The following is a 13435-nucleotide window of genomic DNA, read 5'->3' as shown; positions in this document are numbered from 1 at the left end:
CATAGCTGACACAAATATTCTGTAGTGTTTCTCTAAGCCCAACACAATCTCTTACACATAGTCTATACACCCAGTACAAAAATATTAAAATAACAAACACAACCCACAACACTTTGTTAAAAGGGTATTATTCTTGCTATGCCTCATATACCACACCATGGCTACAGTCAATGCTCTTTACACTGATAGTGCTGTAATTTTTCAATCACGTGCTCTTAACGCAATACTTATGTAGATCACATCAGCTACTTTTTGTGTAAACAAAGCATTGTATGTATACAGTAACATATTCTTCATAGAATTCCAGGATATGTTCTCAAAATGAGGTAAAAATACTCTTTGATGGGTGCACACTTAGTATTAGACCTTCTTCAATGGAACTACATAAGCAATATTTTACAGCTTATCTCTAAAGCACTGCAACAAGTAAGGACACTAGAATAAGGTTAGTAATCATGCAGAGTGTGCGTGCATGTCACGCAACACAAATGTATTTGGGAAGACAAGGTCTAGGAACTTTTGTTAACTCACAGGAAAGCAATTCACTGGAAAACAGTCTAGAAGGTTGCAGAGCTGGATACCATTATGAAAGAGTCAGGTAATAAAGTTCACAAAAGGAAGTGGATTTTTAAAGAAGGATCTGAAGAAAAAGGAGGACATTCAAACATATGAAAGCAGCATGAAGCTGAGAGAAAGGAGGGGCAGAAGAAGAAAAGATAAAAGTATGTAGAAGATAGAGGATGACATCAGTACAGAGATCAATGAGAAAAGGATTCTATGGAGACTTGAAGATCAGGATATTTTTCCTAGTACAGGAACTGAACAAATCTTAGAGGCAGTGAATTTAAAACAATTACAAGGAAGTACATTTTTATGTAACACATGAAACTCATTGCCTCTCGATACTCTTGAAATCAAAAGCTTAATGGGAGCCAGAAATGGATAAATTACAGTTACATTACACAGGATCATTTCATCTGTAGAAGAAAAAAAATTTTTGTGCTTCCTGGCAAAAGTTAGATACTAAGTGACGAAAGGAATTAGAAAGTGATTTACCTAATTTGACATAATGCAATACTTATCCATTATGGGGCAGCTGTAGCTTCTGCTAAAACAAGACTATCGAATCATAATGTAAAAAGCTCCAACAATTTTGGAATACATACAAAACCTCAGAGTGCCAGCCTACTCTTACCAATAAGGTACTCGGAAGAAACTCTTGCTGAAAGCAAGCTCTCTCTTGATACTTATTTTTTACAAGGTAATCCCTTTGAAGAAATTGCTATTACCCATTGCTGGAGAAGGATACTGGCTTAACTGTGCTTATAGGGTGACTCAGCATGCCATGTTGCTATGTTTTGACGGATGGAAGGGCAGAGTGAAAGTTGCAAAACCCAAGACAGAGATGACTAATCCAGTCCTGGCTTAGCAGCAATGAGGGGATGGATTGTCTTGTGCAACATAACTGTTGTCTGGAAAATGGCAAAATGTGAAAATTGTGACAGTGTTTAAGGCAAAAGTAATTTATCAGTTTGCTGAGCAATGTAAGGACAGGACAAAAACTAAAACACTCCAAACTATTGGCTTGCTTTCCTATTAACACCAGCAGTATTTGCAGTTGGGTGGAGATCAGGACTGAGGCTAAGTTCCATCATTACTTAGATTTGCTTTGCCCAGTACTAATGTTCTGTTTAAATTTATATGCTCCTTTTTGGAAAAGGTTATCACCAGTAGCAACAGGCAAAATATTTAGTACTGAATAGTCTGCATATTTGTCCTCTAGAATCCAAACCTTTGGAAATGGAAAATAATTTGGGGAAAAGAGGGATCAGCTCCTGTATCTGCTATGGTTCCAGACACATCCTGATTTTAGTCAGGCAAAAGAGAAGAACTGTCATAAAAAATAAATTCAATGGCTCCTCTATTTCCTTTTCCCACCTCCAGTAGACACTAACTCCAGACATTAGAAAAGTTACTCCATTTTATGGTAACTAGGACCCTATCCCACGGCAGAAGTATCACTCTACCTGTGAATGGTACTGTTTGACTTTTATTCTGAAGCAAGAGTTGCTGCCCCTTCTGCATGCTATTCCCTTTAACTACAGATATTATTTTCATCAACTCACCTCTTAGGGTGAAATCTCTGTCCCACTGAAATCAAAGACAAAATACCTAACTTCAAAGTGCTCATGATTTCTGCTATCTTCTTGTTCCACACATTAATTATGCTTTAGGTTTCAAGTATTCCCTTTAATATGTTTGAACTATCTTCATTTTACTGCATTCTTCTTTTCCTGTCCCTCACATGAGAAAGCAGTAAAGAAACCCAGCTGATTTTCCTTATAGTACCTATTATCTCATAAACCTTTATCAATGCAGCTCCTTTCTGCAAAGGAGAGTCCACATAATTTCAATCTTTCAATACAAAATTCCAGTTTCTGATCAGTGTTCATTGCCCTTTTCCTGGCACAATACCTTTGAGCTAAGTAATGAAAATTGACCACAGTATCCAATATCAAAGCATACCATTAGCGCAACATGGCAGGCACAGCAGAGGTTCTCTCTCTCTCCTTTTCCTTATGGCTTCTACAAACCTGCTTTTCTGTTCACCACTGGGCACTGAACAATTACTGTACAGAGAAGATGGAAAAAACTGCAAAAGGTTAGAGTGAAACAACATGAAAAAACAGCCCCTCCTTGTGATATTTATGTTTCTGCTGCTGGCCCTGGCAGCAGTCCAGATTCTGAATGAACAAAACTCCCAGTGGCTTAGGGACTACAGTATTCAGCCCATAGTCAGGAAATGCAATAGCATGTGACAATGGGAAGAAATAAAGAAATCTTTCCAATGCTTTTGAGCTTCCAGCTCAATCAGTTTGGATCAAAACTCAGGGGCTGTTGAGATTTTGTGTGAATGAGTTCTCTATTGCTAAACAAGAACATGTGTGTGTTACAGTGTAAGACAGTTAAGTGGTAAACAGTATGTGGCTTTGCTTCCTCATTGATATTTCATTTTTACAGTACTAGCACTATAAAACCCCATTTTATGTACAAGGCCACTGTCCTCTCTATTCAAATACAGTGAGGAACTCTCTCCCAAAATGCAAAGACAGCTCCCTAATTCTCCTCCTTTCCGGGAAAGCTACTTGATAACTGTTGTTCACTACTCAGTGTCAAATCTTGGTTCTACGTGATTAGAACTTAAAAGAGTTGGGTAATGTTCCATGTTTACTGTCATCCAGTGATCCAGGTTAAAACTATGTCCTTTACAACAGATTTGCTTTGGGGAACTAATACCCTGAAAACTTAATTGTTTGGAAAATAATGCCAAATTATCTTCTTTTTGTAAACATTTAAAATATGAATTAGCCACAATTGTATTATCAGGGACAGAGTGTTTTGGGGCTCCTGTATACACTGTACAGAGCAGAGATGTCTTCACTTTTTCTCCCAGTATGTACATCATTCTCATGGGGCAGATGCTTGTCTTCACAGTTTATAATTTCTCTCTCTTTTGCAAGTTTAGTGACAGACCAATAAAACCAGGACCTTCAAGCCACAGAACACAGAGGGCAGCAGGTGTCTAAGCACTTTCTTGTTGACCATTTCCATGACCAGACAGGGCCAGGTGTAAAATTCAGGTTTCTGTTTACATTTTCCTGAAAAGTATAGGATTTATAGTTTGTGAGAACATTCCAAAGAGGCCTCACTATTTCAATAAACTAACATTAACTGTTTCAGAGACAATTCTTTCTTTTATGGAAGAGGGTTTTTTTTAATTTACAAACTCCTTATGTATCTTATCACACAAATTCATCAAGAGAAAGTAGGTTTCTGCAGCAAGATTATTATTTGTCAAGTATGAGCAGAACTGAGGATTGACAGGTGGGGACTGACACATTCATCTGTGTGATCAATGAAAAACAGCTAAGTGTGCCTAGGGACGTCGCAGAAGGGTGGCTGCCTGCTCCCACAATTGATGGTGGATGCAACCCAAGCAGTGTTTCATGGGGGGAGTCACCACAATAGTAGAATAGACTGTGAACCATTTACTTTGCAGCAAAAGAAAGGTGTAATTGAGGCAATTTGGAATCCATGGCATAGTTCTCATTTCCCAGATGCTCTACAGAAAAAGCAACCATTTTCTGAGTCCTTGATCAGGTTGGATCACAAAGTTGCAGTGTAGCCCATAAAGGGGAGAGTATTTAAGAACTGGTAGGTTAAAGGGACCTTGCCACTTCATGGTGAACAATACAAGGGCTTGGCATTCAAAAGTGGCTCCTATTATGTTTTGCTCCTGGAGCAGAAGTGGTCTATGAAATTCTTAGTAGCTTAATGTTCAAAATATCTGCTAAAAATTACGAGAAACATGCTTGCTATCTCAGCCTCCAGCAGGAAATCCTGCACTTGATTAGCACAGATTCTGGCTGCCCCCCCCGCCTCTCCCCAAGTACGTTTAACATGCCTGAACCCCATCAATCCTAGGACCAGAGAGCAATGGGTAAAAACAAATGACACAAACTCCTTAAATGGTCTTGCCTTCTCTGGGTAGCTGGGAGCCTGCTGGAAACAGTTTCCCCAATACTGCATCCCATTGCTTTTGTTTATCTATCCTTGCTGACATTTTCTTCAATTAGGAAACAATAGCTCCGTTCCAACGTACTGAGCAGAATTACTGAAACCGAGTCACGTGACACCATGAGAGTGTGTTTTCAATTATTCACTCTGTCTTTTTTTGCCAGGCCTATGAAGAGGAACAGCCTTCTGCAGGAGTCAGGTTTGTCTGCCTCGCTGTTGTAAGTTCCTCCTTTTGAATTTTTATTTTACAATTAGGTATTTTTAATTTTTTTAAAATTTTTTAACAGTAAATTCAACTCTCCAAGGGTTTCTTACTCTTTATTAGAAAACTTTCAAATCTCTAGCTCTTCCTACTGCCTGGAAATCCTAGACATCTGCAACAGTTCAGTGCTAATAGTACTGCTCAGTAATGAATCTGACAAAGATCACAAGTTCTATATTAAAATGGGATGCAAGATATCATGCTGTTAGCACTTGGTAATGTAAAACTCATCTTGTTCTTGCTAAAGAAAAGTTCTATCTTTCCTACTGTCTGGTTAACAGCAGAGCATTCACATTCAATCTGGGAGCTACACCAAATTATTTGCATCTTGTAAATGCTCGGTTTAATATCCAACCAAAAATTTGAACCAAATGGGCACAGCTCAAATCATGTATTTTGTTTGCAGAAGACAGACTGAGTTAGGGCTTTTTAGACTTAAAGCTGGAAAAATAAAGCTGGGGGGAAAAAAAAAGAAACAGAGAAGGAACATTTGGTTTGTGTTACAAACCACAGACAACTTCCATCAGGCATGCTGGAGGTATAAGAATGGCAAGAGAAAAAGACAAGCAGTGAGTGCACTGGAGGAAAAGATGAATGGTTTGGAGAATTGACTTTGAAGTAATTGTCCATGCCACCAATACCTTGAATTAAATTTTGTGGAAGATGGCAATGAATCATAAAGCTTCTCGGGCACTTGTGATATTGTTTTCTGTGTAAAATAACATTTCTGGATATTTTTATTGGAAAACTTATAGACTATGTTTTTGGTACCTCCTATATTTCTGTCACTTATGCAACCCTGAATCAGCAGCTCTGGAAAGAACGTTGCCTTAGTTAAGACTTGGGCTGTGATCTAATACTTAGAGCAAGAGCAAGTATTTAACTGGAAGTCTTCAGGTCTACTGGGTTTATTTTCACCTCAGCCACTGGCTTGCTTTGAGATATTAGGTAAGTCATTCAGAGTTAACTTGGTCTTTGAGCCGATGGAGCTCTGATGGGGGTGGGGGAGGAGGAAATAGCGGATGCAGCAGGGCAAAAGAGATGTTCTCTCTGCATAAGGTAAAATTCCTCAGGAGCATTGTAGTGGAGTGGGATGGCAGAATGCACTTAGAGCAATGTTTCCTTCACTGTTTCAACAGATGCTTCTATGTGTTCCCTGAACCCCAGATGCTTAGCAGAGAAGCACCTCTTGGAGCATTTAGTACTGATGGCAGTGCTCCCTTCTTAAGCTCAGCAGCTCCAGGCAGAGCGAGAAAGGGCTCCTGCATCTCTCCATCCTTCATTCTAGCATGCCAGTCTCGAGAGAGCTGTATTTTGACCATCAAGCTATCAAGTCCTCTGCTGACCCATGTTCTTAATAGCTCTTTTTTAATTCTTTCTCTTTGGGGAAGCAAGATTGCAATTAATGTTTGTACAACATTGAAATCCTTGAATGAAAAGTGCTATTTCTTTTAATTTTCCCCCATAGACAAGATTGTTTAGGTCTGAATGTGCAACTCAGGCTCATTTCTGACATTCTTATTGCTAGTGTCTAACAGCAATTGCCAGAATCACAGAAGGAGCACCAATCGCTGTTGCAAACTTTCAAGTGATGCACATTCCACACACCTTCAGCAAGTAGCTCTGTTGCTTCCTACCCAGGTGCTGAGGGGAGATACTTGCAGAAGTTCCCCTCATCCAAGCCATCCTATTGCTTTTTCAACTCCACGTTCTAGTCTAACGGGCCAGATTGCATTTTTACCTACCTTCAGACATACAGGAAAAGCAACATCAAGCTTTACAAGATTAATTTCCTAATACACTGGGGATGCTAACAGCGATTTCCCAACTCAAAAATTGCAATTAGGTACATACATATTATAGTAGACTAAAGCTTTAGGCTTACCAAAACACTAAAAAGTGTCTTTTTTAAAAGAAACAAACAAAATCTCCAAACCTTGAATGTCTTTACATATTAGTAGGGATAGGTGTCAGTCAGCTTTTAACTAAAGTAATCAACAAAAAAGCATACAAAAAATTGCAAACTTGTGATGCTGAATTACACCACCACCAACTACTTATTTCAGTTCTCAAAATTATTGCTCTAATATAATTCATAGCACTTTTCATCTCTGTACTTCAAAATAAATTACTGCATAGAGGCTCTGAAAAGTAGGTTCTCTCAATAGTGCAGGAGGGGAGATTAATCCTAGAGAAATAAGACCCCATGTCAACCACAAAGTCCATGTGTTAAAGCTGAGCTCCGTCTATGTCATACCTTTCCCCATCCCCTTTGTCCTCTGTGTCCTTACACATAGGCTTAGATGTCCTTTTATTCAGCGTGTGCTCTGTGTTACAGGAAGGGAGCGCGGCTGTGCTGTTGGGCAGTCATCCATCCATACCGTGGCTGCATTCAGCCATGGTCGCAAATCTTCTTATTCATAAGAAGAGGGGCTACTCTGAAAAAAGAAAAAAGTAGAACATTCTGTGTACTGAAGGGAATGGAGAATATGCTAGTTCAGTTTGACCCTGAAAGCTTCCCTCATCCCAGTGTGGGGGAGGCCAGGAGCCCAGTGACTTCAGTTCCAATGTTCCTATCCAGTGAGGTCAGACTCTCCCACAGGAGCAGAGAGGATCCCAAAGACACACGAGAGAGGGGCAGAAAACACACCAGCTTTGTGGAACTTGACATGTTCTCTGGATACTTTCAAACTTAAACTTTGCCCTGGAATAGTGTCCTGCTAGGAAATCCAACAAGTTCCAATACTCAGGGCGTGAGTTTCTGAAGTGTTAGGGATTTTGTTTTGGAAAAGAGACATCAGGGAGCAGAGCAATATTAGGACTGGTATGATGGAAAATAAGTTATGATGGAAGGCTGTAGGAACATTACCTATCAAAAATGCCAGAAAGGACTGCACAAATAAACATCCTTCTCCCTTGGAGATGAAGGGACCTCTTAGCTGTTCCTGAAAAAGCTACATGCAAATTTTTTTTCTTTTACAAATCCAAATAAATTCAGATTCATGCTGAATTATGTATTTCTCCAGCAATGTTACATAGCTCCTTTAAACAGGCACTCAATGGCATAGTGTTTATCATTTGTTTTTCCTGGTTATTTGTATGAGAGGGAAAAAGAGAAAAATAATCCTGCAGATTTATTATAAGGCTGGCTTGGATTTATTATATGAATCTGGCTTGGTCAGAACTTGCAGGCCTGTCTTTATTTTTGTGGCTGTAAGGAGCCTTTAGAAAATCTGCTGCCTTCTATTTCTATATCACCAGTGGCATTTCAGGTAGAAAGTGCATACGTACCTACCTAATTCTGCATAGAAGCAAGGAAAAAAAAAACCCAAATAAACACAACAACCCAGTTCAGAGCACAATGTACAAACTTTTTTTCTCAATAGTATACTTGAGAAGTGCTTTTCAAATTACATTGATTTTCAGTTTTATGTATAACACCTACAGCATCTTTGATTTATGCAAATCCTTTAGTTTCAATAGGTATTTTCTCTAGAATGGCAGCATACAATATCAATTAGGTACCATGAAGAGAATAGAAAAGTTTGGGTAATAAATATAATAAAAATTAAATGAAAAAGTCAAAGTAATTAATTTAGACTTCCTTGTGTTGAATTTTCAGCACTGATACATACCTACCAAAATATTTCTAGAAAACTTTTTCTGAGAGAAAAAGGAAACAGTTTAACAAAGCTCCCCTTTGTTATCTTAACAAGCTCATTACTTTACTCATTTTACAAAAGCTCCAACTTTTGCCGCATTTTGATTGTATAGCATTTCGTCCATTTTCTCTTAATTTTGTATGGTGAATCATACACTGAAACAAACCATTTCTGTAATGGGATACTTTTTGATTAATGTATTGGAGCCGTATTCCTTTATAGAGTTCAATCCCTAATCAGATATTCACATCTTAAGTGCTTCACTGGATCTCTCTGTTACTGTTAAATGCACAGGCTTAAGTGAGTTCTGGTCTGCAAAGGTAGGAGTTTTATAGCAGCCTGACATTCCTTACTCTCTCATGGCTAAGATCTAGTTTTGCTAAACCACTTACAAATCAGATGTGCCAGGTGGAGAACTTAACCTCAACAATTCGATTAATCTTCTTTGAATTATAGTGGTTTCATGAATCAAACTTCAGAAGGAGCTTTCTCTTTCCAAATAATGTTAGGAGGATAGAATAATGCTTTTAAAGTGTCTTCCTTTTCAATTTGGGATTTCAACATGCAAATTCAGCAGAAGCCCAAAGGAAGGAGCACAATGGAAGCATCAAAAACATTTATTAAAAGCACTCCATTGTGCTTGGGGAGCATGCGAAGAGAATGAAAAGGTGAAGGAGAATTTAGTAGAGCACTGCACAGAAACAGAATTAGCAAGTCATGAGATATCACGTGGCTGTTAGTAGACTGAAAGGCTCTGTTGATTCGATTTATTCATTAGGGCTTTTCAGTAGTGTAGGTTATTAAGTGGGAGAAAGTGGGGTATATTACAACTTACTTTTTATATTTCCTTTCCTGGAGGATATTTAGCACCAGAGAAGCGGAGAAAGTTATTGAAAGTATCATGCCACATAAATGGGAGAATGATAGGAAAAAGAGCAGCACCACCAGCTCCCTGAAGATGGATCGAAAGAGCAATGCTGGGAACAGGAAGTCAAGAAAGTTTCGCTCCATTTCAAGATCACTTATACTTTGCAATGCCAAAACCAGTGACGATGGATCAAGTCCTGATGAGAAATGCCCTGATCCCTTTGAGATCTCTACCAATTGGGGTCAAGAGGATTTTGACTGCTGTCCTAGAACACAACTGCCAGGCACATCAGAGACAGAAGACAGCCCACCTGATCCTCCGCGTGTGATCACCAGCATGGTCCAGTCCAAAGCTGCAGCAAATGACAACTGCAACAACATGAGAAGAAAGTTACTCACCAAGGTAGGCAACTCAGTGCAGTATATTGTAATGTTTCCCATTGCAGTAGTTCCTAAATGGATTAATTCATATTTCTCAGGAACGCAGGATTATGCTTGGCTTTTTCAGAGCCTATAAGCCTGCAGTGTTCCTGCTCTGTATAAACAGCATGAAAATGTATTAGCTTCCCTGCTGTGCTGTTGCACTCTGCTGATTGACGCTCTGCTGAAATCAGTGACTATTAGGCCACTCTCAGTGTATTCAGACTAGCACAGCTGGTGCTTTCTGCCTGCAATATAATATTCAGCTCAAAATATAAAACTGTCACTGTAGTAAAGTGCATTTGTAAAGTGTGATACCATGAGATCCAACAAGCTATGCAAGTATGAATTATATTAATACTATGAAAGACACAGGAGATTCAACAGGCAGACATTCTTTCTGATTCAGGAAGGGGGTAGTGATGGCTCTAAAACCACCAGAGATGTCACTTTTTTCTAGAGATGTAAAAAGTCTTAACAGCCTCATATTACAACATTATTCATTAATTAAGAAGTAACTGTTAACCCTAACGATCTGAACAATTTTTCAGTCTGAGCAATATATTTTAGATGCCTTTAGAAAGTTCCTTTTCAGTGACATATTCTAATTTTTCCACTTTCTCTCTACCTGTTGGTATGATGTATAAAAGGGACCTCACCGCAAGTGTGACGTGTCTTTTAATACAATTTGTGTCGTCCTGGCAGCTCCCTTACTACATGCCTTTTACCTGTGCAAATAGTGGCTTATGTAAAAGAACTGATTCTTTCACCTAAAATACTTCTTTCTTATACATTCTATTTTATTTTACATGCCTTCAATAAAAATTGGCTAAAACTACACCTCTACATCTAAACACAGAGTGGCACAGTGGTACTGAAAATCAGAATCTCCCCTTACTCCTTGAGGTTCTTGCTAATTATCACAGCATGCAGCCCAATATTGCAAAGACTGCAGCAGGACAGAGTTCTGGATGTGAAGTGTTTCAGCCCCTGGAAAAGTCCCAGCATGAGGAAAAAAACCAATGTTTTTGTCTATTTTGTTCTATTACATTCTGACAGAAAACATAAATAGGTGACACTGACCCAAGTCCCAAAATACACTCAGTCACCTGCAAAACCATACCAGTTCCTCCCTTTTGGAAACAGTCCATATGCACTCTGCTGATTTCCTTCTGTGAGTGAAGAAGGAGCTGGCCTCTGTGGACTCCCCCCTCTTCTCTTTTAACAAAGCTGAAGCACTTTCTTAGGTGTGTGTCAGCTGCCACAGTCTACTTGCTTGCATACCTCCAAAATATGCAGGGCTCCAATAACTTGTGATCCATACCCATATGAAACTACTCAGTATCTTATTGCAGACTGTAAGTTTAGATCATTTGCTTTTATAGCTGGCAAGCAGCTCAAATAGGGATCTGGGGAACAGAGTAAGTCTCACAACTAATGCCATTGCACAGATAAAATATGACTGCTAAGGGTATAAATCCACTCTTAGGCTGGAGTGTTAGTGTCACTGAACAGGATGGGTCAGGAGCCTGGATGGATGGTGACATAAAGTAGTCAGCAACCCAGTCCCTTATAGCAGCATTTGGGTTACACTTAGTGCCATTGTATACAATGGGTACACTAAATTCCCTCTCCAGAGCTCTCATAGCAATATAAACCTCTTCAGATGCTACTTGCTAATCTTCCATACCTTTCAGAGTCATGGATCAGTAAGTGATTCTAAAAAGTTTTATCTCAGCGTGCTAAATAGGATGAACTTTGGTAACAGCTACACTGACCTTATCCTGTACTACTGTTGCTGAGGCTTTGCCCTATATTACGAAAGCAGTGATCTCTATCTTCCATATGGCACAAGCCTGTCAGAACCTGTACCACATGTCTTAGAGAGCTTACGCTTAAAACCTCTCTCTTTAAGAAAGGAGTCAACAAGCATTTTTCAAGTCCCAGCGTAACACTCATTCTCTCCACCTCCATGTGACGCTTCAGAAATTAATGTGTGACTCAGAGCTGAAGGATCCTTGTCTCTGTTCAAGAAAATCGATTCCATTCTTTCTGTGGTGTTGCTGAGGATGTTCCACTATTCTGCTTTCCAGGGCCTGCAGCCCTAAGCATGACTCCGAAGGTGCTCATAACTCCCACAGAACTAAACAACTTAATTTTTGCTGTCACATTGGAAGGAGACAAGAATGTTTAAAAGTGCTGCATGATTTAATGCTCCCTGTGCATTTCTTCTCCAGAGCTAAGGGGGAACCTGGTACATCAGTGTCCTGGTTTCGGCTAGGACAGAGTTAATTTTCTTCATAGTAGCTGGTATAGTGCTGTGTTTTGGATTTAGTAGGAAAATAATGTTGATAACACACTGATGTTTTTAGTTGTTGCTAAGCAGTGTTTATACTAAGTCAAGGATTTTTTCAGCCTCTCATGCCCAGCCAGCAAGAAGGCTGGAGGGGCACAAGAAGTTGGGAGGGGACACAGCCAGGACAGCTGACCCAAACTGGCCAAAGAGCTATTCCATACCATATGACATCATGCCCAGTATATAAACTGGGGGAGCTGGCTGGGAGGGGGGATCGCGGCTCGGGAACTAACTGGGCATCGGTCAACGAGTGGTGAGCAATTGCATTGTGCACCACTTGCTTTGTATAGTTTAATTCTTTTAGTATTACTATTGTCACATTATTATTATCATTATCATTGTTTTTCATTCCTTTCTGTCCTATTAAACTGTCTTTATCTCAACTCACGAGGTTTTTTTCCTGATTCTCTCCCCCATCCCAGGGGTGGGGGGGCAGTGAGCGAGCGGCTGCGTGGTGCTTAGCTGCCGGCTGGGGTTAAACCACGACAATCAGTATTCCAAATACTAGTTCCTCTCTTCTGTTCAAAACCTTAAGTATCTCTCTGAGCCATACTCTGCTGATTGCATAGGATTCACCATAAGCAATAAACCACGAGCAAATCAAACAGTGTTTTAGGACTTCTGCGTATGTATTAGAGGCATGTTTTCCTGATTCCAAAATCTTTAGGATCCCAAAGAATAGTCCTATGTCCCATTACTAACAGTCTGAGAAACTAAGTGCTACTTACAATAAGAAAATGAGAGGTAAGGGGAGGATTTTTGAAGAGAGGGCATCTATGCATCATGACATCAATTCCTTTCACTTCAGTCTTCAATAGAAAATGTTGCTGTAGCTATTGAGGGAAACACTACAGCATGAGCACAACCTATATGAGACTACAGAGAATCCCCACAGAAGCACTTTGTTCTTACTGCACTACCAGTAGAAAAGACTTTGAGTTGGAACTCAGATCTTATTATACACCAGAGACTTTCAGAAGGCTGAAATTCTGATAATACCAGGTTTTGTTCATTCTTCTTTTCAACAAAATATGCACAGGTTTTGGTGCCGATAGTACTACACTGATTGGGGTGGGACTGCAAGTTGATGTCACTGCTCCTCTATCATCTGACTCATAGCACAGTGCTAGCACGTGTGTGTGAAGGGACCACAACTTTGTATCTTGGTAAATTTGGCTCTTGTGAGGAGTATTGCAAAGGTTGGCCCCAGATGCAAAAAACTGACTTGTACCTGTGCAGGTATTTTTGCTTTTAACTGAAGCATCCATAGCCTGCTTTTACACCACTAGT

The 13435-nt window shown here is 39.6% G+C and overlaps 1 protein-coding gene across 2 annotated transcripts in view; it reads left to right on the top strand.

Moving 5' to 3' along the window:
- Nucleotides 1–9425: 9425 nt before the first annotated feature.
- IL16 (interleukin 16) overlaps nt 9426–13435 on the top strand; it is a 33673-nt gene continuing 29663 nt past the window's right edge. For both annotated transcript variants that reach the window (XM_050903196.1, XM_050903195.1), the window contains exon 1: nt 9426–9772. In XM_050903196.1, the coding sequence (XP_050759153.1) occupies nt 9461–9772 (312 nt within the window). In that variant the 5' untranslated portion in view covers nt 9426–9460. The remainder of the gene's footprint in view (nt 9773–13435) is intronic.

This window comes from Gymnogyps californianus, chromosome 11, assembly GCF_018139145.2.
Source record: "Gymnogyps californianus isolate 813 chromosome 11, ASM1813914v2, whole genome shotgun sequence".
Lineage (NCBI taxonomy): Eukaryota > Metazoa > Chordata > Aves > Accipitriformes > Cathartidae > Gymnogyps > Gymnogyps californianus.
This window is presented reverse-complemented; position numbering and strand designations above follow the sequence as displayed.